This window comes from Rana temporaria, chromosome 2, assembly GCF_905171775.1.
Source record: "Rana temporaria chromosome 2, aRanTem1.1, whole genome shotgun sequence".
Lineage (NCBI taxonomy): Eukaryota > Metazoa > Chordata > Amphibia > Anura > Ranidae > Rana > Rana temporaria.
In genome coordinates this window covers 6,804,218-6,832,149 of record NC_053490.1, presented here as the reverse complement: position 1 = coordinate 6,832,149, position 27,932 = coordinate 6,804,218, and the positions used below count along the sequence as shown (strand labels likewise).

The following is a 27,932-nucleotide window of genomic DNA, read 5'->3' as shown; positions in this document are numbered from 1 at the left end:
AAGGGATGGTGCTTGTAGGTGGATAGAGGGTGGGGACAAGGGATGGTTCTTGGAGGTTGGTAGGGTGTGGAGCCAAGGGATGGTGCTTGGAGGTAGATAGGAGTGGAGACATGGGATGGTGCTTGAAGGTGGGCAGGGTGTGGAGACAGAAATGGTGCTTGGAGGTGGATAGGAGTGGAGACATGGGATAGTGCGTGAAGGTGGGTCGGGGGTGGAGACAAAGGATGTTGCTTAGAGGTGGGTAGGGGGTGGAGACAAGGTGTGGTGCTTGGAGGTGTGTAAGGGGTGGAGACAAGGGATGGTGCTTGGAGGTGGAGACAAGGGATGGTACTTGGGGGTGGGTAGGGGGCGGAGACCAGGGATGATGCTTGGAGGTGTGTAGGGGCGGAGACAAGAGGTGACTTGGGAGACGGGAGTTCCTGCACCTATTCTCTGGGAAAAAAAGCCCTGATTGGATCCTATAACATAAAAGTTCTTTAAAATGAAGTCAACCTATCACTTAAAATTTGAAATTACTGAGAACGTGCTCTCATCAACTTTAATTCATATTAATAATTATTTTAGAATTCATGAATCAAAATATATTTATTAATATAGACAGATACATCTACATAGATATTTGATCCCGCAACTAAAATTGCACCATTATTTATCTTTCTGGAAGGTGGTGGGTGACATCTTCTCTAGAGCGATGGCTGATGGGTGTCTCTGGTATCTGACACTTTAGGATGTATTGGATACTCTGTCCCCCTCTGGTCACTGTGGTTGCTCCTCACTAAGTGACCACACTATTTTTTGATGATGTAACGGCCGGTGGGAGGAACCACTGCACCCCAGATCTAATAATGTTCATTCTCAATACACTATCAAGATACTACAATTAACAATAATAGAGATAATGCTATAACTACTGGTAACCCAGTGTTGCTCCATACTTATTAGTGGATAAATGTCTTTGTATTCAGGTCGGGTCTGAACAGAATTATGTAACATTTTGGGAAAAATATACAACCAAGAAGTCCAGAACTTGAGGCTATTATAGCAAAAACCTCCACAGCCACCATGTATTTCCCTCTGGTGCTCAGATAGGCCGGGATCATGGCAATCCAGACACTGCAGAACACCAGCATGCTGAAGGTGATGTACTTGGCCTCATTAAAACTGTCCGGTAATGTCCTGGCTAAAAAAGCGATAATGAAGCTCACAGCAGCTAGAAGGCCCATATATCCCAGGACAGAGTAGAAGCCGATCACTGAACCCTCATTACACTGAATGATGATCGTCCCCTGATAAGAGTGAATGTCCCGATCCTGGAAGGGAGGAGAAATAGACAGCCAAGTGACACAGATTAAGACTTGAACCAGTGATAAGACACAAATGATAAAATTGGGCAGTTTGGTTCCCATCCATTTCCTCCAGGGACTCCCAGGTTTGGTGGCTTTAAAAGCAATACACACCATGATACTTTTGGCAAGAAGAGAAGAGACGGCAACTGAGAAGATGACACCAAAAGAGGAGACACGGAGCATGCAGGTCACATCTACTGGATGGCCGAGGAACAAGAAGACACAGAGGAAGCTCAGCATGATGGAGACCAGGAGAAGATAGCTCAGGTTCCGGTTATTAGCTTTAACAATGGGGGTGTCCTGATAATGTATAAATATCCCCAATATTAAACCAGTCAGAAGCCAACAGAGGATGGAGACAGCCGAAAATACTCCAACAATGGCGTCATCGGTGTAGGAGAGAAATTCCACCACTCTTGGAACACACCGATCCTTCTTCTCATTTGGCCATTCATCATCAGGACATTTCATGCAGTTTTCACTGTCTGCAGAAAACACAATACAAACACAATGAGCATCGGGGGGGTCAGAGCTTCAATCAGTGCATTTTAGGGCCTCAAGAAATAAGATTGGCCGTCACTACATCAGGATTGATCAATTTTCACATATACTGTATATCCCATAGTCTGTGGACTCTATCACGTTCACACAGACTAAATAATATACACTGATTTGGGGTATTTTCACCAAAGAAATGGAACAGAATACATTTTGGCCTAAATATATGAAGAAAGATTATGGGCTAGATTCAGCACAAATTTACGTTGGCGTATCTATTGATACGCTGCGTGAATTCAAAGATGCGCCGGCGTATCTTCTTTCTGTATTCAGAAAGCAAGATACGCCGAAATTAGGCAAAGATCCGACTGGCGTAAGTCTCTTACACCGTCGTATCTTAGTTGCATATTTATGCTGGCTGCTAGGTGGCGCTTCCTTCGATTTCAGAGTAGAATATGCAAATGAGCTAGATACGCCGATTCAGAAACGTACGTGCGCCCGGCAGATTTTTTTACGTCGTTTGCATAAGTCTTTTTCCGGCGTAACGTTACTCCTGCTATATGAGGCATAGCCAATGTTAAGTATGGACGTCCGGACAGCGTCAAATTTTGCGTCATTTACGTTGTTTGCGTAAGTCGTTCGCGAAAAGGGCTTTGTGTAAATTACGTTCACGTCGAAAGCATTGACTATTTGCGGCGTGATTAGGAGCATGCACACTGGGATACGTTCACGGCCGGCGCATGCTCCGTTTGTGAGAAACGTCATTTACACGGGGTCATGTTTTATTTACATAAAACACGCCCACCTCTTGAAAATTTGAATTCGGCGCGCTTAAGCCGGCAGATATTTTCGCTACGCCGCCGCAACTTACAGAGCAAGTGCTTTGTGAATACTGCACTTGCCTCTCTAAATTGTGGCGGCGTAGCGTAAATAACATACGCTACGCCTGCGCAAATTTACGTCTCCCTACCTGAATCTAGCCCTATGTATTTGCAATTTTTTTTTTAACAGAAACAAAGTGAAATGTTTCTGAGTGATTGTCATTCAAAGTGTGAGAGCGCTGAGAGCTGAAAATTGGCCTGGGCAGGAAGGGGGTGAAGTGTCCGGTATGGAAGGGGGTTAAACACATCAGACCCAGACATTACAACGCACAGAAACAATGACCAAAATCTAGAAGATATCTATGTCATCTAATTAATAGACATGTGCATTCGTTTTCGTCCGAATGCATTTTCGTCCGAATTTCAGGTATTTTCTATATCGTTTTAACAAACGATAACGAAAGCACAGAAAACAAAAACTGAAAGATCCGACATAAACAAATGCTTTATTTTCGTTGCGGTCGAATGTGCCTAACCTTTACTCTATTAGTCCAATATCATTCTACATAAAGAGAAAAGATTTGACATTGATAGAAAAGATTCGACATAGAGAGACACGAAGATTCGACATAGAGAGACATGAAGATTCGACATAGAGAGACATGAAGATTCGACATAGAGAGACACGAAGATTCGACATAGAGAGACACGAAGATTCGACATAGAGAGACACGAAGATTCGACATAGAGAGACATGAAGATTCGACATAGAGAGACATGAAGATTCGACATAGAGAGACATGAAGATTCGACATAGAGAGACACGAAGATTCGACATAGAGAGACACGAAGATTCGACATAGAGAGACACGAAGATTCGACATAGAGAGACACGAAGATTCGACATAGAGAGACACGAAGATTCGACATAGAGAGACACAAAGATTCGACATAGAGAGACACGAAGATTCGACATAGAGAGACATGAAGATTCGACATAGAGAGACATGAAGATTCGACATAGAGAGACGTGAAGATTCGACATAGAGAGACGTGAAGATTCGACATAGAGAGACATGAAGATTCGACATAGAGAGACGTGAAGATTCGACATAGAGAGACATGAAGATTCGACATAGAGAGACATGAAGATTCGACATAGAAAGACATGAAGATTCGACATAGAGAGACATGAAGATTCGACATAGAGAGACGTGAAGATTCGACATAGAGAGACGTGAAGATTCGACATAGAGAGACATGAAGATTCGACATAGAGAGATGTGAAGATTCGACATAGAGAGATGTGAAGATTCGACATAGAGAGACACGAAGATTCGACATAGAGAGACACGAAGATTCGACATAGAGAGACATGAAGATTCGACATAGAGAGACATGAAGATTCGACATAGAGAGACGTGAAGATTCGACATAGAGAGACGTGAAGATTCGACATAGAGAGACGTGAAGATTCGACATAGAGAGACGTGAAGATTCGACATAGAGAGACATGAAGATTCGACATAGAGAGACGTGAAGATTCGACATAGAGAGACATGAAGATTCGACATAGAGAGACAAGAAGATTCGACATTGAGAGACACGAAGATTCGACATAGAGAGACACGAAGATTCGACATAGAGAGACATGAAGATTCGACATAGAGAGACATGAAGATTCGACATAGAGAGACATGAAGATTCGACATAGAGAGACAAGAAGATTCGACATTGAGAGACACGACGATTCGACATAGAGAGACACGAAGATTCGACATAGAGAGACATGAAGATTCGACATAGAGAGACATGAAGATTCGACATAGAGAGATGTGAAGATTCGACATAGAGAGACACGAAGATTCGACATAGAGAGACACGAAGATTCGACATAGAGAGACAAGAAGATTCGACATAGAGAGACATGAAGATTCGACATAGAGAGACGTGAAGATTCGACATAGAGAGACACGAAGATTCGACATAGAGAGACATGAAGATTCGACATAGAGAGACATGAAGATTCGACATAGAGAGACGTGAAGATTCGACATAGAGAGACGTGAAGATTCGACATAGAGAGACATGAAGATTCGACATAGAGAGACGTGAAGATTCGACATAGAGAGACGTGAAGATTCGACATAGAGAGACATGAAGATTCGACATAGAGAGACATGAAGATTCGACATAGAAAGACATGAAGATTCGACATAGAGAGACATGAAGATTCGACATAGAGAGACATGAAGATTCGACATAGAGAGACGTGAAGATTCGACATAGAGAGACATGAAGATTCGACATAGAGAGACATGAAGATTCGACATAGAGAGATGTGAAGATTCGACATAGAGAGACACGAAGATTCGACATAGAGAGACACGAAGATTCGACATAGAGAGACATGAAGATTCGACATAGAGAGACATGAAGATTCGACATAGAGAGACGTGAAGATTCGACATAGAGAGACGTGAAGATTCGACATAGAGAGACGTGAAGATTCGACATAGAGAGACGTGAAGATTCGACATAGAGAGACATGAAGATTCGACATAGAGAGACATGAAGATTCGACATAGAGAGACGTGAAGATTCGACATAGAGAGACATGAAGATTCGACATAGAGAGACATGAAGATTCGACATAGAGAGATGTGAAGATTCGACATAGAGAGACACGAAGATTCGACATAGAGAGACACGAAGATTCGACATAGAGAGACAAGAAGATTCGACATAGAGAGACATGAAGATTCGACATAGAGAGACGTGAAGATTCGACATAGAGAGACGTGAAGATTCGACATAGAGAGACGTGAAGATTCGACATAGAGAGACGTGAAGATTCGACATAGAGAGACATGAAGATTCGACATAGAGAGACATGAAGATTCGACATAGAGAGATGTGAAGATTCGACATAGAGAGACACGAAGATTCGACATTGAGAGACACGAAGATTCGACATAGAGAGACATGAACATTCGACATAGAGAGACACGAAGATTCGACATAGAGAGACATGAAGATTCGACATAGAGAGACATAAAACTATCCCCTATTTTGTAAACGCTATAAATTTTGCGCAAACCAACCGATAAACGCTTATTGCGATTTTTTTTTACCAAAAATAGGTAGAAGAATACGTATCGGCCTAAACTGAGGAAAAATATGTTTTTTTATATATTTTTGGGGATATTTATTATAGCAAAAAGTAAAAAAATATTGCTTTTTTTTCCAAATTGTCGCTCTATTTTTGTTTATAGCGCAAAAAATAAAAACCGCAGAGGTGATCAAATACCACCAAAAGAAAGCTCTATTTGTGGGGGAAAAAAGGACGCCAATTTTGTTTAGGGGTCACGTCGCACAACTGCGCAATTGTCTATTAAAGCGACGCAGTGCCGAATTGTAAAAACCCCTTGGGTCATTTAGCAGCATATTGGTCCGGTCCTTAAGTGGTTAAAAGGATAAAACATGGGGATGAAAGATATGTACAGTACTTCATAAAGACAAATACAAACCTTACCAGAAATGTTGGAGATCTCTCCTTCTGGACACGAGACGCACTCATAGCAACATTTATGAATTGAAGATCCAAACTTTTTTCTGGTGCCGGGAATACAGGGATCCGCGCATCGAGACACTATAACCTGAAAATCAGATATTATTATTATTATTATTATATTTATATTTTAACCACTTGCTTACTGGGAACATATACCCCCTTCCTGCCCAGGCGAAATTTCAGCTTTCAGCACTGCGTCGTTTTAAATTAAAATTGCGCGGTCGTGCGACGTGCCTCCCAAACAAAACTGGCGTTCTTTTTTTCCCACAAATAGAGCTTTCTTTTGGTGGTATTTGATCACCTCTGCGGTTTTTATTTTTTGCGCTATAAACAAAAAAAGAGCGACAATTTAGAATTTTGGGGTAGATTCACATACCTTTAGGCGGGCGTAGCGTATCTCCTATACGCTACGCCGCCGTAAATTTGAGAGTCGAGTATGGTATTTGCAAAGATTTTGCCGCCGAAGTTACGGCGGCGTAGCGTATTAGGGCCGGCGTAAGCCCGCCTAATTCAAATGTTGAAGCTGTGGGCGTGTTTTATGTATATTAACTGTGACTCCACGTAAATGACGTTTTGATTGAACGGCGCATGCGCCGTCCGTGGACATATCCCAGTGCGCATGCCCTAAATGACGTCGGCAAATCGTCAATGCTTTCGACGTGACCGTAAATTACGGCCAGCCCCATTCACGGACGAGTTACGCAAACGACGTAAAATTTGAAAAATTTGCGCGGTTCCGACGTCCATGCTTCACATTGGCTGCGCCATGTTTTTGGTGGTTTATCTTTACGCCTGAAAACCCCTTACGTAAACGGCGTATATCTTTACTGCGACGGCCGGGCGTACGTTCGTGAATAGGCTTATCTCGCTGATTTACATATTCTAGGCGTAAATCAGCGTACACGCCCCCTAGTGGCCAGCGTAAATATGCAGTTAAGATACGACGGCGTAGGAGACATGCTCCAAATGACGTCGGCAAATCGTCATGCTTTCCACGTGAACGTAAATTACGGCCAGCCCCATTCACGGACGAGTTACGCAAACGACGTAAAACTTGAAAACTTCAACGCGGTTCCGACGTCCATACTTAACATTGGCTGCGCCATGTTTTTGGTGGTTTATCTTTACGGATGAAAACACCTTACGTAAACGGCGTATCTTTACTTCGACGGCCGGGCGTACGTTCGTGAATAGGCTTATCTCGCTGATTTACATATTCTAGGCGTAAATCAGCGTACACGCCCCCTAGCGGCCAGCGTAAATATGCAGTTAAGATACGACGGCGTAGGAGACTTACGCCGGTCGTATCTTAGCAACATTTAAGCGTATCTCAGTTTGAGCATACGCTTAAAGTTGCGACGGCGCGGATTCGGACTTACGACGGCGTATCTACTGATACGCCCGTCGTAAGTCTTTATGAATCTGGCCCAATATTTTTTGCTATAATAAATATCCCGTTTTAAAAAAAAAACATTTTTTCTCAGTTCTACATATTTTTGGTAAAAAAAATAAATCGCAATAAGCGTATAGTGATTGGTTTGCGCAAAAGTTATAGTGGCTACAAAATAATAATGAGGTTTGGGTTTGCCTCTACCATGGGTTCAAGTTGAATTCTTAAGGTTTAATATCTAATCAGAGGCCAGTATTTTGGGGGTTTTCATTTATTTGGGGTGTTTATTTTATGTAGCACCCTCCGAGATAAAGTTAGTCCTGCTTAAAAGGAGACTGCTAGGTAAATAATAGCAGCTTTTCTGCTTAACCAGTTCGGCTCCAGAACAATTTTTTTATTTGTTGCATACATTTTGTCAATAAGATTACATAAACCCCCAGAACATGATATATTTTCTGAAAGCAGAGGCCCTGTAAAATAAAAAAGTGCTAATTGCAAAAAAAAAATTCATATGATATTTGCACAACTGTTTATTATTAAACGCAAATTTTCCAAAAAAAATATAATAAACACTATTTTAGTGCAAAAGCACACCATATAATACCAAGTGGTTAACCACTTGAGACCCGGACCTTTAGGCAGCTAAAGGACCCGGACAGTTTTTGCGATTCGGCACTGCGTCGCTTTAACTGACAATTGCGCGGTCGTGCGACGTGGCCCCCCAAACAAAATCGGCGTCCTTTTTTTCCCCACAAATAGAGCTTTCTTTTGGTGGTATTTGATCACCTCTGCGGTTTTTATTTTTTGCGCTATAAACAAAAATAGAGCGACAATTTTGAAAAAAATTCAATATTTTTTACTTTTTTCTATAATAAATATCTCCAATATATATATATATATATATATAAATGTTTTTTCCTCAGTTTAGGCCGATACGTATTCTTCTACATATTTTTGCTATGCACTGATTACTGTAACAATTACACTGGGCTGAAGGGGTTAAGTGTGCCCTAGGGAGTGATTCTTAGGCCCCATACACACGATAGAATTTATCCGCGAATACGGTCCAGCGGACCGTTTCCGCGGATAAATCCTCTCGAGGATTTCAGCAGATTTTAATGCGATGGAGTGTACACACCATCGCATTGAAATCCGCGCCGAAATCCTCTTGCGATGACGTGTCGCGCCGTCGCCGCGATTATGACGCGGCGACGTGCGCGACGCTGTCATATAAGGAATTCCACGCATGCGTCAAATCATTACGACGCATGCGGGGGATTCATTCAGACGGATGGATTCGGTGAGTCTGTACAGACCAGCGGATCCATCCGTTGGGATGGACTCCAGCAGATGGATTTGTTTGGCATGTCAGCAAATATTCGATCTGCTGGAATCCATCCCAGGGGAGAAATATCCGCGGGAAACAGATCCGCTGGAGTGTACACACCATAGAATCTATCTGCTGAAACCCATTTGCTGGGATTTATCTGCGGATGGATTCTATGGTGTGTACGGGGCCTTACTGTTGGGGGTGTGGCTTGCCATGACACGCCACGATGAGAAGGGACAGGCGATCAGTGACAGTGTCAGGGGAAGGACGGGGAGATGTGTTTAACCACTTAAGGACCGCCTCCTGCACATATACATCGGCAGAATGGCACGGCTGGGCACATCCACGTACAGGTACACGCGCCTGCGACCCAGTCCGAAGCTCCGTGACCGAGGGACCCGCAGACCCGATTGCCGCTGGAGTCCCGCGATCGGTCCCCGGAGCTGAAGAACGGGGAGAGGTGTGTGTAAACACAGCTTCCCCGTTCTTCACTGTGGCGCCGTCATCGATCGTGTGTTCCCTTTTATAGGGAATCACAATCAATGACGTCAGACCTACAGCCACACCCCCCTACAGTTAGAAACACAGATGAGGTCACACTTAACCCCTTCAGCGCCCCCTTGTGGTTAACTCCCAAACTGCAATTGTCATTTTCACAGTAATCAGTGCATTTTAAATGCATTTTTTGCTGTGAAAATGACAATGGTCCCAAAAATGTGTCAAAATTGTCCAAAGTGTCCGACATAATGTCGCAGTCATGAAAAAAATCGCTGTTCGCCGCCATTAGTAGTAAAAAAAAAGAAAAATATAAAAATGCAATAAAACTATCCCCTATTTTGTAAACGCTATACATTTTGCGCAAACCAATCAATAAACGCTTATTGAGATTTTTTTTACCAAAAATAGGTAGAAGAATACATATCGGCCTAAACTGAGGAAAAAATGTTTTTTTATATATTTTTGGGGGATATTTATTATAGCAAAAAGTAAAAAATATTGCATTTTTTTTTCAAAATTGTCGCTCTATTTTTGTTTATAGCGCAAAAAAATAAAACCGCAGAGGTGATCAAATACCACCAAAAGAAAGCTCTATTTGTGGGAAAAAAAGGACGCCAATTTTGTTTGGGAGCCACGTCGCACGATTGTCAGTTAAATCGACGCAGTGCCGAATCGCAAAAACTGGCCGGGTCCTTTAGCTGCCTAAAGGTCCGGGTCTTAAGTGGTTAAATTACCTTTGCTTAACAGAAAAGGCATTATTTCGAAATGGTTCTCTAATAACTTACACGGTGTTTGATTTTATCAATATGTGTACAGTTAGAATTTGACTGGAGTTCAATGTAAAATTCAATTAAAATTTCAGTGCGAATTTCTGAAATTCAGATGAATTTTGGTCTGTTATTCGGAGCATTTGGTAAAATGTGTTCTTATTGTAATTCAGGTGTTCGGATTTATCCAAAATCTCTGAATATTGAAAAATTTGTCCGAATATAAATGTTTTAATACTGTCAAAAATGTGGAAAAATTGGTCTTTAGGTGTTAATTGTGCCCATTAACCACTTCCCGACCGCCGCATGTATATGTACGTCCACAGAATGGCACGTACAGGCAAATGGGCGTACAGGTACGTCCTTGCCTTTCCGCATGTCGGGGGTCCAATCGGGACCCCCATCCCTGCTACATGCGGCGGTCAGATTCCCGCGGGGAGCGATCCGGGACGACGGCGCGGCTAATCGTTTATAGCCGCTCCGTCGCGATCGCTCCCCGGAGCGGAAGAACGGGGAGAGCCGTATGTAAACACGGCTTCCCCGTGCTTCACTGTGGCGGCTGCATCGATCGAGTGATCCCTTTTATAGGGAGACTCAATCGATGACGTCAGACCTACAGCCACACCCCCCCTACAGTTGTAAACACACACTAGGTGAACACTAACTCCTACAGCGCCCCCTGTGGTTAACTCCCAAACTGCAACTGTCATTTTCACAATAAACAATGCAATTTAAATGCATTTTTTGCTGTGAAAATGACTATGGTCCCAAAAATGTGTCAAAATTGTCCGAAGTGTCCGCCATAATGCCGCAGTCATGAAAAAAATCGCTGATCGCCGCCATTAGTAGTAAAAAAAAAATATAATAAAACTATCCCCTATTTTGTAAACGCTATAAATTTTGCGCAAACCAATCGATAAACGCTTATTGTGATTTTTTTTTACCAAAAATAGGTAGAAGAATACGTATCAGCCTAAACTGAGGGAAAAAAATATATGTTTTTGGGGGATATTTATTACAGCAAAAAGTAAAAAATATTGCATTTTTAAAAAAAAAAAATAGTTTATAGCGCAAAAAATAAAAACCGCAGAGGTGATCAAATACCACCAAAAGAAAGCTCTATTTGTGGGGAAAAAAGGATGCCAATTTTGTTTGAGAGCCACGTCGCACGACCGCGCAATTGTCTGTTAAAGCGACGCAGTGCCGAATTGTAAAAACGCCTTTGGGCATTTAGCAGCATATTGGTCTGGGGCTTAAGTGGTTAAACCTATACCAAAAAAAATCTTCCAGATTAAATCAACACCCACAACTCTAGGCAGCCTAGATGTCCTGCAAAGATTGCACATCCCAAAAATACTTAATCAGCTACATCGGCATCAGGGACTTAGCTGCTGGTAATCCAAGACTGATTCATTTTGATAAATGTCAGCCGGACTATGGAGTCTGTGGACAGACATGTTCTACCACTTAAAGACCAAGGCCCGGATTCACGTAGCTTGGCGTTTCTTACTGCCGGCGTAAAGTATCTCAGATACGTTACGCTGCCGTAAATTAGGGTGCAAGTTCCGTATTCTGAAAGAACTTGCGCCCTAAGTTACGGCGGCGTTACGTATGTGCTCCGGCGTAAGCCCGCGTAATTCAAATGTGGATGATGTGGGCGTGTTTTATTTAAATGAATTGTGACCCCACGTATTTGACGTTTTTTTACGAACGGCGCATGCTCGAAATTACGCCGCAAATCGTCATTTCTTTAGACGTGAACGTAACTTACGTACAGCCCTATTCGCGAACGACTTAGGCAAACGACGTAAAATTAGCAAAATTTGACGCGGGAACGACGTCCATACTTAACATTGCGTCTCATAGACCCAGGGGTAACTTTACACCGGAAAAAGCCTAACGTAAACGGACGTACGTTTCTGAATCGGCGTATCTACCTAATTTGCATATTCGACGCGGAAATCTACGGAAGCGCCACCTAGCGGCCAGCGTAAATATGCAGCCTAAGATACGACGGTGTAAGAGCCTTACGCCGGCCGTATCTTAGTAAAATTCTGGCGTATCTTGCATTCTGAATACAGAAAGAAGATACGCCGGCGCTTCGTAGCACTTACGCGGCGTATCAATAGATACGCCGACATAAAGGCTATCAGAATCCGGGCCTGTGTTTACAAGTTAAAAACATTTTTTTTGCTAGAAAATGACTTAGAACCCCCAAACATAATTTTTTTCTAACAACCTAGAGAATAAAATGGCGGTCATTGCAATACTTTATATCACACCGTATTTGCGCAGCGGTCTTACAAGCGCACTTTTTTGGGGAAAAAAAACACTTTTTTTTATTAAAAAATAAGACAACAGTAAAGTTAGCTCAAAGTTTCTATATTATAAAAGATAATGTTACGCTGAGTAAATTGATACCCAACATGTCACGCCTCAAAATTGCGCCCGCTCGTGGAATGGCGTCAAACTTTTACCCATAAAAATCTATATAGGCGACGTTTAAAACATCAGAGCCGCTGGCACTTCCACACAGCCAACCAACTACCGTTATTCAGGTGGCCCGGCGCTCACCATCCGGCCATCTGAATAGTGGGCGGTAGCGGCGAAAATACATAGATTCATGCAATGCATGAATCTATGTATTTCAGTGGCTGTGTGAGAGCGAGAGGGTGCGGCGCTCTGGCACCCTCTATGGACGAACCGCCACTGGCGAGAAGATAGAGGTAATGTGCCACCCAAAAATACTCATTCGGGGGTAGTGCTCACAGCGGATCAGGATGTACAGTGCACCTGGAAAGTATTCACAGCGCTTCACATTTTCCACAGCCTGTGATACTTCTGTACATGGGAGGAGCCTGTGATACTTCTGTGCATGGGAGGAGCCTGTGATACTTATGTACATGAGAGGAGCCTGTGATACTTATGTACATGGGAGGAGCCTGTGATACTTCTGTGCATGGGAGGAGCCTGTGATACTTATGTACATGGGAGGAGCCTGTGATACTTATGTACATGGTAGGAGCCTGTGATACTTATGTACATGGGAGGAGCCTGTGATACTTATGTACATGGGAGGAGCCTGTGATACTTATGTAAGTGGGAGGAGCCTGTGATATTTATGTACATGGGAGGAGCCTGTGATATGTATGTACATGGGAGGAGCCTGTGATACTTATGTACATGGGAGGAGCCTGTGATACTTATGTAAGTGGGAGGAGCCTGTGATACTTATGTACATGTGAGGAGCCTGTGATACTTCTGTGCATGGGAGGAGCCTGTGATACTTCTGTACATGGGAGGAGCCTTTGATACTTATGTACATGGGAGGAGCCTGTGATTCTTCTGTGCATGGGAGGAGCCTGTGATACTTATGTACATGGGAGGAACCTGTGATACTTATGTACATGGGAGGAGCCTGTGATACTTATGTACATGGTAGGAGCCTGTGATACTTATGTACATGGGAGGAGCCTGTGATACTTATGTACATGGGAGGAGCCTGTGATACTTATGTAAGTGGGAGGAGCCTGTGATATTTATGTACATGGGAGGAGCCTGTGATACTTATGTACATGGGAGGAGCCTGTGATACTTATGTACATGGGAGGAGCCTGTGATACTTATGTAAGTGGGAGGAGCCTGTGATACTTATGTACATGTGAGGAGCCTGTGATACTTCTGTGCATGGGAGGAGCCTGTGATACTTCTGTACATGGGAGGAGCCTTTGATACTTATGTACATGGGAGGAGCCTGTGATTCTTCTGTGCATGGGAGGAGCCTGTGATACTTCTGTACATGGGAGGAGCCTTTGATACTTATGTACATGGGAGGAGCCTGTGATAATTCTGTGCATGGGAGGAGCCTGTGATACTTATGTACATGGGAGGAGCCTGTGATACTTATGTACATGGGAGGAGCCTGTGATACTTATGTAAGTGGGAGGAGCCTGTGATACTTATGTACATGGGAGGAGCCTGTGATACTTATGCGCTTGGGAGGAGTCTATGATACTTACGTACATGGGAGGAGCCTGTGATACTTATGTACATGGGAGGAGCCTGTGATACTTATGTACATGGGAGGAGCCTGTGATACTTATGTACATGGGAGGAGCCTGTGATACTTATGTACATGGAAGGAGCTGTGATACTTATGTACATGGGAGGAGCCTGTGATACTTATGTACATGGGAGGAGCTGTGATACTTATGTACATGGGAGGAGTCTGTGATACTTATGTACATGAGAGGAGTCTGTGATACTTATGTACATGGGAGGAGCCTGTGATACTTATGTACATGGGAGGAGCCTGTGATACTTATGTACATAGGAGGAGCCTGTGATACTTATGTACATGGGAGGCGCCTGTGTTACTTATGTACATGGGAGGAGTCTGTGATACTTATGTACATGGGAGGAGCCTGTGATACGTATGTACATGGGAGGAGCCTGTGATACTTATGTACATGGGAGGAGTCTGTGATACTTATGTACATGGGAGGAGTCTGTGATACTTATGTACATGGGAGGAGCTGTGATACTTATGTACATGGGAGGAGCTGTGATACTTATGTACATGGGAGGAGCCTGTGATACTTATGTACATGGGAGGAGCCTGTGATACTTATGTACATGGGAGGAGCCTTTGATTCTTATGTACATGGGAGGAGCCTGTGATACTTATGTACATGGGAGGAGCCTGTGATACTTATGTACATGGGAGGAGCCTGTGATACTTATGTACATGGGAGGAGCCTGTGATACTTATGTAAGTGGGAGGAGCCTGTGATACTTATGTACGTGGGAGGAGCCTGTGATACTTATGCGCTTGGGAGGAGTCTATGATACTTACGTACATGGGAGAAGCCTGTGATACTTATGTACATGGGAGGAGCCTGTGATACTTATGTACATGGGAGGAGCCTGTGATACTTATGTACATGGGAGGAGCTGTGATACTTATGTACATGGGAGGAGCCTGTGATACTTATGTACATGGGAGGAGCCTGTGATACTTATGTACATGGGAGGAGCCTTTGATACTTATGTACATGGGAGGAGCCTGTGATACTTATGTACATGGGAGGAGCCTGTGATACTTATGTAAGTGGGAGGAGCCTGTGATACTTATGTACATGTGAGGAGCCTGTGATACTTCTGTGCATGGGAGGAGCCTGTGATACTTATGTACATGGGAGGAGCCTTTGATACTTATGTACATGGGAGGAGCCTGTGATAATTCTGTGCATGGGAGGAGCCTGTGATACTTATGTACATGGGAGGAGTCTATGATACTTACGTACATGGGAGGAGTCTGTGATACTTATGTACATGGGAGGAGCCTGTGATACTTATGTACATGGGAGGAGCCTGTGATACTTATGTACATGGGAGGAGCCTGTGATACGTATGTACATGGGAGGAGCCTGTGATACTTATGTACATGGGAGGAGCTGTGATACTTATGTACATGGGAGGAGCTGTGTTACTTATGTACATGGGAGGAGTCCAACCTGATGGAGCTTGAGAGGTCCTGCCAAGAAGAATAGGAGAAACGTCCCGAAAATAGGAGTGCCGAGCTTGTGGCATCATACTCAGAAAGACTTGAGGCTGTAATTGGTGCCGAAGGAGCTTCACCAAAGTTTCGAGCAAAGTCTGTGATACTTATGTACATGGGAGGAGTCTGTGATACTTATGTACATGGGAGGAGCCTGTGATACTTATGTACATGGGAGGAGCCTGTGATACTTATGTAAGTGGGAGGAGCCTGTGATACTTATGTACATGGGAGGAGCCTGTGATACTTATGTACATGGGAGGAGCCTGTGATACTTATGTACATGGGAGGAGCCTGTGATACTTATGCGCTTGGGAGGAGTCTATGATACATACGTACATGGGAGGAGCCTGTGATACTTATGTACATATTATGAGCCTGTGATACTTGTTTAAGTGGGAGGAGCCTGTGATACTTATGTACATTGGAGGTGCCTGTGATACTTATGTACATGGGAGGAGCATGTGATACTTATGTACATGGGAGGAGCTCTGATACTTATGTACATGGGAGGAGCATGTGATACTTATGTACATGGGAGGAGCCTGTGATACTTATGTACATGGGAGGAGCTCTGATACTTATGTACATGGGAGGAGCCTGTGATACTTATGCGCTTGGGAGGAGTCTATGATACTTACGTACATGGGAGGAGCATGTGATACTTATGTACATGGGAGGAGCCTGTGATACTTATGTACATGGGAGGAGCCTGTGATACTTATGTACATGGGAGGAGCTCTGATACTTATGTACATGGGAGGAGCCTGTGATACTTATGTACATGGGAGGAGTCCGGTGTCTGTGTCAAAATAAATTTGAAATATTTCAAACAAACTTCTTTCACGTTGTCATTATGGGGGATTGTTTGTAGAATTTTCAGGAAAATAATGAATTTAATCCATTTTGAAATAAGGTTGTAACATAACAAAATGTGGAAAAAGTGAAGCCCTGTGAATACTTTCCGGATGTACTGAACATAAACATAAGGAATAGGGAACATGCATCTGAGTGTTTCACTCACAACTGTGCAATGTACGCTCAGTAGACATGTGCGGCTCGTTTCATTCCAAATTAAAATTCTGACAAATTTTTAATTATTCGGATGTATTTTATTTTCTGAATTACAATAGTAATGAATTTAAACAAATCCGAAATAATGAATCTAAATTTTTGACAAAATTCTAATTCAAATTTATTCAAATCAAATCAAATCAAATTCAAATAGTTTTCAAATGAAATTTGAGTTTCCAAAGAAAAGAAAATAGAATAGAAAATAATATACAGTTCCTTGCAAAAGTATTCACCCCCCTTGGCATTTTTTGTGTTTTGTTGCCTTACAACCTGGAATAAACTTGGATTGTTTGAGGATTTGCATCAACTTTGAAGATGTTTTTTTTTATTGTAAAGCAAACAACAAATAGGACAGAATAACAGAAAAAGTCACTGGCCCGGATTCAAAGAGATCTGCGCATTATTTACGGAGGCGCAGGGCAACGATTTTGCCCTGCGCCCCCGCAAATTTGCTCTGCTGCCCTTGATTCACGGAGCAGAAGCTCCGTGAATTGCGCGGGCACGCCGGCAAAATTGCCCGGCGCTAGAGCACGCAATTTAAATGATCCCGTAGGGGGCGGGAATCATTTAAATTAGGCGCGCTCCCGCGCCGAGCGTAGAGCGCATGCTCCGTCGGGAAACTTTCCCGACATGCATTGCGGCAAATGACGTCGCAAGGATTTGCTTCCAAGTGAACGTGAATGGCGTCCAGCGCCATTCACGAATCACTTACGCAGACGACGTGAAATTCAAATTTCGCGACGCGGGAACGACGGGTATACTTTAGCATTGGCTGCCCCTACTATTAGAAGGGGCAGCCTTACGCTAAACACGCTGTACGGAAACTACGTAACTTGCGTACGCAGGGCTCGCGCAACATTGTGAATTGGTGTTAGTATGCAATTTGCATACTATACACTGAGCACAATGGGAGCGCCCCCTAGCGGTCATCGCAAGAATGCAGCCTAAAATATGCGTGGCATAAGAGTCTTATGCCACGCAGATTTTAGGCTGCAGTCGGCGTTACGATGTTCCTGAATCAGGAGTATTCGTAACGCCGGAGCAAGTAAGCAATTGCGCTGTGTAACCTATGGTTACACAGGCGCAATTGCTTCTTGAATCTGGGCCAATGTGCATATTCATAACAATTCACCCCCCTAAATTTAATACTTTGTAGAGCCGCCTTTTGCGTCTATCACAGCTCCACGTCCCTTTGGATAAGTCTCTATGAAGTTGCCACATCTCACCACTGGGATTTTTCCCCATTCCTCCTCCTTGCAAAACTGCTCCGGCTCCTTCAAGTTGGATGGTTTGCTCTTGTGAACAGCAATCTTTAAGTCTGACCACAGATTTTCTATTGGATTGAGGTCTGAGCTTTGACTCGGCCATTCCAACACATTTACATGTTTCCCCTTAAGTGTTGCTTAAGCAGTGTGTTTGGGGTGATTGTCCTGCTGGAAGGTGAACCTCCGTCCTCGCCTCAAATCACACACAGAGTGCTACAGGTTTTGCACAAGAATATCCCTGTATTTAGCACCATCCATCTTTCCCACAACTCCTATCAGTTTCCCAGTCCGACTGCTGAAAAACATCCCCACAGCATGATGCTGCCACCACCATGTTTCACAGTGGGGATGGTGTTCTTTGGGTCATGTGATGTGTTGGGTTTGCGTCAGACATAGAATTTTCTTTGATGGCCAAAAAGTTAAATTTTAGTCTCATCAGACCAGAGCCCCTTCCTCCATACATTTTGGGAGTCGCCCACGTGCCTTTTCACAAACTCAAAACGCGCCATTTTGTTTTTTGATGAAAGTAATGTCTTTCTTCTGGCCACTCCCCCATAACGCCCAACTCTATGGAGCGTACGGCTTATTGTCCCCCTGTGTACAGATACTCCAGTCTCTGCTGTGGGACTCTGCAGCTCCTCCAGGGTTACCTTAGGTCTCTGTGCTCCTCTCTGATTAATGCCCTCCTTGCCCGGTCCGTGAGTTTTGGTGTGCGGCCGTCTCTTGGCAGGTTTGCTGTTGTGCCGTGTTCTTTCCATTTGGTGATGATAGATGTGATGGGGCTCCGAGGGATCATCAAAGATTTGGATATTTTTTTATAACCCGACCCCTGACTTGTACTTCTCACCAACATTGTCCCTTCCTTGTGTGGAGAGTTCCTTGGTCTTCATGGCCGTGTTTGGTTAGCGGTGCCTCTTGCTTAGGTGTTGAGGCCTTTCAGAAAGGTGTGTCTATGTAATGACAGGTCATGTGACACTTAGATTGCACACAGGTGGACATCATTTCACTAATTATGTGACTTCTGAAGGGAATTGGTGGCACCGGAGCTTTGTATGGGCTTCATAACAAAGGGGGTGAATACTTACACACATGACAATTATCTGTTCTTTATTTCTGAAAAATAGTTTTATGTACCGTATTTATCGGCGTATACCGCACACTTTTTTGCCCTGAAAATCAGTCTCGGCTCCTCTCGCGTTGACGTCCTGGACGTACAGGACGTCAGCGCGAGAGTAGCCGAACCTGCCCGACTAAACACGAGTGTGTACTGCGCTCGGTATATGCCGGCGCAGTATTCAAACTCGGCGCGGGAAAGTGGGAAACGAGCGGTGAGGACGCCGCAGAAGGACGCCGGACCCGACGAAGAGGACACCCGAAGCCGCAGACGGACGCCGGACCCGACAGGAATTTCCGGGCAACTTTAGGGGTGCGCGCTATACGCGGGAGCGCGCTATACCCCAATAAATACGGTATATATTTTTCTAATTTTACTTCACCAACTCAGACTATTGTGTTCTGATCTATCACATAGAATTCATATAAAAAAAAATAGAATGGAGTAAAACAGAAAAAAATAAATAAAAAAAATAATAAAATAACTGAATAAAACAGAAGAATAAAGGAATAAACTAAATAAACTTATAAACGATAAAGAATATAACCATCTTCTGAAATTCAAATTTTAAATAGAATAAATTCAAATGGAATGGAATAGAAAAGAATAGAATAGAAAATAAAATAATATAAAAGAATAGAACAGAATAATCAATAGAAAAAAAAAGTATAGGATAGAAAGAATATAACAATATAACCATTTTCTGAAAATCCCATTTCGAACAGAATAGAAAATAATAGAATATAATAGAAAAGAAAAGAACACAAATAATAGAATGGAATAGAAAGAATGAAACCATCTTCCAAAATTTTAATTTTCAAATAAAATAAATTGGATTTCGAATGGAATTCAAATGACATTTGATTCGAATTTGAATGGAATTTGAAAAATTGTAATCGATTAGAATTGAATAAACAAAATGAATTCTTAAAATTAATTAACAAATTAACCACTTCAGCCCCGGACCATATTGCTGGTCAATGACCGGGCCACTTTTTGCGATTCGGCACTGCGTCGCTTTAACTGACAATTGCGCGGTTAGTGCGACGTGGCTCCCAAACAAAATTGGCGTCCTTTTTCTCCCACAAATAGAGATTTCTTTTGGTGGTATTTGATCACCTCTGTGGTTTTTCGTTTTTGCGCTATAAACAAAAATAGAGCGACAATTTTGACAAAAAAAACATTTTTTTTACTATTTGCTATAATAAATATCCCCCAAAAATGTATATAAAAAAAAATTTTTTTCCTCAGTTTAGGCCGATACGTATTCTTCTACCTATTTTTCGTTAAAAATAATCGCAATAAACGTTTATTGATTGGTTTGCGCAAAAGTTATAGCGTTTACATAATAGGGGATAGTTTTATGGCATTTTTATTAATATTTATTTTTTACTAGTAATGGCGGCGATCAGCGATTTTTATCGGTACTGCGACATTATGGCGGACACATCGGACACTTTTGACACATTTTTGGGACCATTGGCATTTTTATAGCGATCAGTGCTATAAAAAATGCATTGATGACTATAAAAATGTCACTGGCAGTGAAGAGGTTAACACTAGGGGGCGAGCAAGGGGTTGATCATGTTCCCTGGGTGTGTTCTAACTGAAGGGGGGGTGGGACTGTATGAACAGACGATAGGTAATTTCCCCCCCTGACAGGACCGGGAGCTGTGTGTTTACACACCCAGCTCCCGGTTCTCGCTCTGTAACGAGCCCCTAGTGGCCGCTTCGCGAGGTGACGTATAACTACGGGCTCTCGTGCAGGGGAGCCGACCTGCCGCCGTAGTCGGCAAGTAGTTAAACAAATTTAACTGAACGCCTTTACGTAAACAACGTATCGAAATGAAACAAAACATTGTTTTTTTTTCGTTCTGCACATGTTTAATGCTCAGTGCTTTTTGTGAAATGTTCTACTCAGGCCCGGATTTCCCACAAGGCCACTGAGGCCAGGCCTTGGGGCGGCAGGGCTCCAAGGGGCGGCAGTGGCATGGAGTCCCCCGACGCCCGGAAGACACAGTTAAGGGCGGTAAGTTATGGGGGAATCCGCTCCCTCGTTAACAAGTGATTGCGGCAATGTCGCTGAAATCACTTGTAAAATGTGTGCCCCCCCCCGCCCCCCCCCCCCCACCCCACATACCTTTCTCTGCTGGCTCTGTCTTCGGGACTTCGTCCACCGAGTCTGTCTCCTGTCCTTGCTGCCGATGTACACAGTGAGAGGGAGAGCTGTGCTCTTCCCATCTCAGCTGTGACAGGAGTTCTAGCACAGTGCTAGGACTCCTGTTTTGGAGGTGACAGGGTCAATAAAGAGAACATGTCACCTCCAATTGCCATAACACAGGAAATTGTTTTCTTCTGTGTGATAGCAAAAAAGTTAAAGCGGGAGTTCACCCAATTATATATTTTTTTATCTTTTCCCCTTAGATTCCTGCTCGTTTTGTCTAGGGGAATCGGCTAGTTGTTTTAAAATATGAGCAGTACTTACCGTTTTCGAGATGCATCTTCTCCGTCGCTTCCGGGTATGGGTCTTCGGGAGCGGGTGTTCCTTCTTGATTGACAGTCTTCCGAGAGGCTTCCGACGGTCGCATCCATCGCGTCACTAGTAGCCGAAAGAAGCCGAACGTCGGTGCGGCTCTATACTGCGCCTGCGCACCGACGTTCGGCTTCTTTCGACTACTCGTGACGCGATGGATGCGAAGCCTTTTGGAAGACTGTTAATCAAATAGGAACGCCCATTCCCGCAGCCCATACCCGGAAGCGGCGGAGAAGATGCATCCCGTAAACGGTAAGTACGGATCATATTTTAAAACAACTAGCCGATTCCCCTAGACAAAACGAGCATCCATCTAAGGGGAAAAAGGGTCATGTGCGGGTGAACCTCCGCTTTAAGTGATTTTTTTTTTATATAAAATATAAATAAATAAATAATAAGAAATAATAATTAAATTAATAAAATAAAAAAGTAAAGAATAAGAAAAATAATAAGAAAAATAATAAGAAAATGATACAAAAATTTAAAAAAGTAAGCGACAAGCTACAAATAAATAAAAATAAAAAAGTGATAAAAAAGTAAAAAAAACAAACAAAGCTTATTTGAACTTACCGTGCCGCACATTCTCCATTGATTGGGGGGGGGGGGGGGTTTGGTTGGCGGGGAGGGGGTGCATTGTGGAACCTGGCTTTGGGGTGGCAGGGAGAGCAAATCCGGTGACTTGTCCTGAATGTTCCACTATGGGGGAAGTTCCTTCACTGACTGCGCAGGCGCAAACTTCCCGACGGAAATCCCCGAACCTCGCCCGGCATCCAGGCTCTTTCTTTAACATCCCCGTGCATTGGAGGATGTTAAAAAAAGAGCCAGGAGGCCGAGCGAGCGAAGCGAGCCGTCCGAGCGCAGCGAGGATGTGAGGCCGACTGGCCACTTTCCTCTAAGTCCACGTCGCCCTGGATGCCGGCCGAGGTTCGGGGATTTCCGTCAGCAAGTTTGCACCTGCGCAGTGCTTGCAGGAACTTTCCCGATAGCTGGAACCATCTCAGCGCATCAGTTCGCGCATGCGCTGGAACTTCCGTGATACTTGGAACCAGCACGGCAGATCACCGACCCTGGTTCTACTATAATAAATAATATCACAAATCATTACGGTAGTCATTACGGTGTCCGTTTCTGAAATAGAAAACAGTTGTCTGATCTCTGGTGTGTAGCAGTTCGTGTAGCAGAGATGAGGAGAACATGCTCTTGGTTACTAGTTTATTCTAGTGAGATCTGACGATCCGACGATCCGACGATCCGATGATCTCACTGGCCGTTACTCTGAAATATCTTCGTCCCAGATTCTCCAGATCAGAGGAGAGAAGTTTGTGCAATTAGAGGAAGAAGACTTCTCCGGGACCATGGACCAGGGCCGTCTTAATAGCATCATGGGCCCCTGGGCAAAGTAATGCTCTGGGGCCCCTACAATGATGACAGTGAAGGTAAACAGACATCAAGTAGGTAGGAGGCAGACTGCCTCCCCTGTGTATCTATCACTCTCAGTGCCATCATGGGGCCCCCATTTTCGGGGGAAGCGTGGGCTCAAGGACCAGCTGCTTTGGGGAAATTGCAGGGGCCCCCTATGCAGCTGGAGCCCCTGGGCAGTGCCCAGGTGTGCCCTCTCATTAAAGCGGATGTGCCACTAAAAAAATATATTAAAAGCCAGCAGCTACAAATACTGCAGCTGCTGACTTTTAATATAAGGACACTTACCTGTCCTGGAGTCCAGCGGTGATCGCAGCAGATGACGAGCCGATCGCTCGTCACCCTGCTGCTCCCCCCCTCCATCCACGGTGAGGGAACCAGGAAGTGAAGCGCTCCGGCTTCACTGCCCGGTTCCCTACGGCGCATGCGCGAGTCGCGCTGCGCCCGCCGATTGGCTCCCGCTGTGTGCTGGGAGCCGAGTGTTCCCAGCATACAACGGGGGACGGACGGAAGGTAAGGAAAAAACCCGTCTTTTGCCCGTATCGTAGGGCCGGAAGTGGGTGCAGATACCTGTCTGTAGACAGGTATCTGCACCCCCCTCCCCCCTGAAAGGTGTCAAATGTGACACCGGAGGGGGGGAGGGTGCCGATCAGCGGGACTCCACTTTAGAGTGGAGATCCGCTTTAAGACAGCCCTGCCATGGACACTAGAGATTTGAACATGATGGTTTGCAGAGACATCCCAGGCTGAGTGCCGTGTTCTTGAGGCTCACCAGGCATTACACAGGAGGTAGTAACTCGGATGTACCTGTACCATTGGCTGGTATATCTTAACCACTTAAGGACCGCCTCCTGCACATATACGTCGGCAGAATGGCACGGCTGGGCACAGGCACACACATACCTGTACGTCGCCTTTAAGGCCTCGTACACACGATAGGTTAAACAGAGGACAACGGTCTGATGGACCGTTTTCATCGGTCAAAACCGATCGTGTGTACGAGGCCTTAAAGGCGACGTACAGGTATGTGTGTGCCTGTGCCCAGCCGTGCCATTCTGCCGACGTATATGTGCAGGAGGCGGTCCATAAGTGGTTAAGATATGGGTCCCATAGGTTATTTAACCATAGGTTTAAAAAAAAGCCAACTTGCTTTAAGTTTAACCGATGAATTCCTAGTTTAGTAGGCACAACCATCGGTTAAAAATCCACGCATGCTCAGAATCAAGTTGACGCATGCTTGGAAGCATTGAACTTCATTTTTTCCAGCACGTCGTTGTGTTTTACGTCACCGCGTTCTGACACGATCGTTTTTTTAACCGATGGTGTGTAGGCGCGACGGACCATCAGTCAGCTTCATCGGTTGACCGATGAAAACGGTCCATCAGACCGTTCTCATCGGATGGACTGATCGTGTGTACGCGGCTTAAGAGCCCAGCCGCGGGTCGCGCATGTGCGTGACCCGGTCCGAAGCTCAGTGACCGCGCCCGCAGGAACCTGATCGCGGCCGGTGTTCTGCAATCGGTCACAGGAGCTGAGGAACGGGGAGAGCTGTGCGTAAACAAACCTTCCCCGTTCTTCTCTGTGGAAGTGACACTGATTGTCTGTTCCCTGATATAGGGATCGACGATCAGTGACGTCACGTCTACAGCCCCGCCCCCCCCTACAGTTAGAATCACTCCCTTAGGCCCCGTACACATGCTAAGAAACATGTCCGCTGGAAGCCTGTCCGTCGGACATCTTCAGTCGTCTGTACGACTCACCGGACATGTCCGCTCGGCCGAAAGCCCTCGCATGCGTCAAAGTGATTCGACGCATGCGTGGAAGCATTGACCTTCCAGGGTCACGCACGTCGCTGCGTCATCATCGCGGCGACGGCGCGGCCACGTCACCGCGTATCCTGTCTGCGCGGATTTCTGTTTGATGGTGTGTACAACCATCAGACAGAAATCTCAGAGCGGACATGTCCGATGAAAACGGTCCGCGGACCGTTTTCATCGGACATGTCACCTCGTATGTACGGGGCCTTAGGGCACACTTAACCCCTTGGCGCCACCTAGTGGTTAACCCCTTCACTGCCATTGTCATTTTCACAGAAATCCGTGCATTTTTATAGCACTTTTCGCTGTGAAAATGACAATGGTCCCAAAAATGTGTCAAAAGTGTCCGATGTGTCCGCCATAATGTCGCAGTCACGAAAAAAATCGCTGATCGCTGTCATTACTAATAAAAAAAATATATATATTAATAAAAATGCCATAAAACCATCCCCTATTTTGTAAACGCTATAACCTTTGCGCAAACCAATCAATGAACGCTTATTGTGATTTTTTTTTTACCAAAAATAAGTAGAAGAATACGTATCGGCCTAAACTGAGGACATTTTTTTTTTTATATATATATATTTTTGGCGATATTTATTATAGCAAATAGTAAAAAAATTTGAATTTTTTTCAAAATTGTCACTCTATTTTTGTTTATAGCGCAAAAAATAAAAACCGCAGAGGTGATCAAATACCACCAAAAGAAAGCTCTATTTGTGGGGAAAAAAGGACGCCAATTTTGTTTGGGAGCCAAGTCGCAAGACCGCGCAATTGTCAGTTAAAACGACGCAGTACCGAATCGCAAAAAGGGGCAGGGTCCTTAACCTGCATAATGGTCCGGGGTCTTAAGTGGTTAAAATAAGACTCGAAAACTCTTATGAATCCAAAAAATATGAACATCCCCAGCAAATGATATGAAGAGAAAACAACCCAGCGATTCCTTACTTTGCCTTTTTTCCAGTAGGCGGGGTCACTCATGTTGACGAATGTCTCAGGGACGTAATCTGGGCCTTTCACAGTGGAAATTGTTCTAGTCAAAGCCAATGACGCATTAACAAAAATTCTGCTTTCTATAAGTAGATCGGATGGAACTTCTCTTCTCTCATTAAAGTAGATATCATTACTGTATGGGTTCTTGAAATTAAAATGTCTTACATATTTGTGCAGCTTTCCATGGAAGACATAAAGACACAGTTTTATACACGGTATATACAGATATAAGATAACAAAAAAAGACATTTATTAATCAAATTAATAAAAAGTGGATACTCACAAACAGCAACTGGATTGTGCCGTAAAACACACAGTAAGAGACCGTCGTGGCCCAGATTCAAGTAGAATTGCGCGATATTTGCGGGGGAGCAGGGCAACGATTTTGCCCTGCGCCCCCGCAAATATTTTGCGCTGCTTTTGATTCACGGAGCAGTAGCTCCGTGAACTGCGAGGGCGCGCCGGCAAATTTGCCCGGCGTAAGTGCGCGCAAGTTAAATGATCCCGCCGGGGGCGGGAATCATTTAAATTAGGCGCGCTCCCGCGCCGAGCGTGCAGCGCATGCTCCGTCGGGAAACTTTCCCGACGTGCATTGCGGCAAATGACGTCGCAAGGACGTCATTTGCTTCTAAGTGAACGTGAATGGCGTCCAGCGCCATTCACGTTTCACTTACGCAAAAGCCGTGAAATTCAAATTTCACGGCGCGGGAAGGCCGGCTATACTTTAGCATTGGCTGCCCCTACTATTAGAAGGGGCAGCCTTGCGCTAAAAGTAGCCGTACGGAAACTCCCTACCTGGCTTGCGCGGGGCCCGCGCAAGCTTGTGAATCAGTGGTAGTATGCAATTTGCATACTACACGCTTATACACAATGGGAGCGCCCCCTAGCGGCCCCCGCAAGAATGCAGCCTAAAATCTGCGAGGCATAAGAGCCTTATGCCGCGCAGATTTTAGCCTGCAGTCGGTGTAACGAGGTTCCTGAATCAGGAGCACTCGTTACACCGGAGCAAGTAAGCACTTGCGCTGCGTAACCTATGGTTGCGCGGGCGCAAGTGCTTCTTGAATCTGGGCCATGGGCCATATACCATAACAGGGTATAAGCTACCGTGTTTCCCCAAAAATAAGACCGGGTCTTATATTAATTTTAGTCTCAAAAAACACACTAGGGCTTATTTTCAGGGTAGGCCTTATTTAAAAATGCTGTGTCCTGTCTTCCTCTCGGGTCTCCCCCCCACCACCACCACCACCCCCCCCCCCCCTTCAGGGCCGGATTCCAGACAAGGCCAACAAGGCCAGGCCTTGGGGCGGCAGTGGGTGCAGGGGTCGGCACTGCGGCTGAGAGGAGAGAACACTTTCACTTCTATTTCGGGAGTTCCCCCCTGTCATATGTCACGGATGGTGAGAGGAGAGAAAACAGAGGGAAGAGGAGGTGAGATGGCTCTCAATGCAATTTTCGGCAGCAGCAACCCCCCCCCCCCCCCCTGGTTCTCAATGTCAGTTTTGGCGGCAGCACCTCACAAGGACCCGGCCTTGGGGCGGCAAAGGGAGTAAATCCGGGCCTGCCCCCCTTATCATGTCAGGAGTAGGGATGAGCTTCGAGTTCGAGACGAACTCATGTTCGACTCGAACATTGCCTGTTTATTGTCCTAAAAAGTGTTTGGGGACCCGGGTCCTCTCCCAGGAAACATGTATCAATGCAAAAAAAGTTTTAAAAACGGCAATTTTTTCAGGAGCAGTGAATTTAATAATGCTAAAAGTGAAACAATAAAAGTGTAATATTACTTGAAATTTCGTACCGTAAAGTCAGCATGTGAAAAAGCGCATGTTTCCCGTACATAGAACTGTTCCTGCACAAAGTGTCATTTCTGAAAGAAAAAAAGGCATTTAAAACCAGCTTTGCGGCTCTAATGAATTGTCGGCTCTGGCAATTCAGA

The 27,932-nt window shown here is 44.5% G+C and overlaps 1 protein-coding gene across 1 annotated transcript; it reads right to left on the bottom strand.

The window, feature by feature from the left end:
• Window positions 1–584: 584 nt before the first annotated feature.
• Window positions 585–26,216, bottom strand: LOC120928787 (vomeronasal type-2 receptor 26-like). The gene is made up of 3 exons (XM_040339787.1): window positions 25,955–26,216; window positions 6,201–6,324; window positions 585–1,831 (listed from the first exon to the last, which is right to left on the bottom strand). Exons 1-3 carry the CDS (start codon window positions 25,985–25,987, stop codon window positions 939–941), a joined length of 1,050 nt encoding a protein of 349 aa, XP_040195721.1. The 5' UTR covers window positions 25,988–26,216; the 3' UTR covers window positions 585–938.
• Between the last annotated feature and the right edge of the window lie 1,716 nt (window positions 26,217–27,932).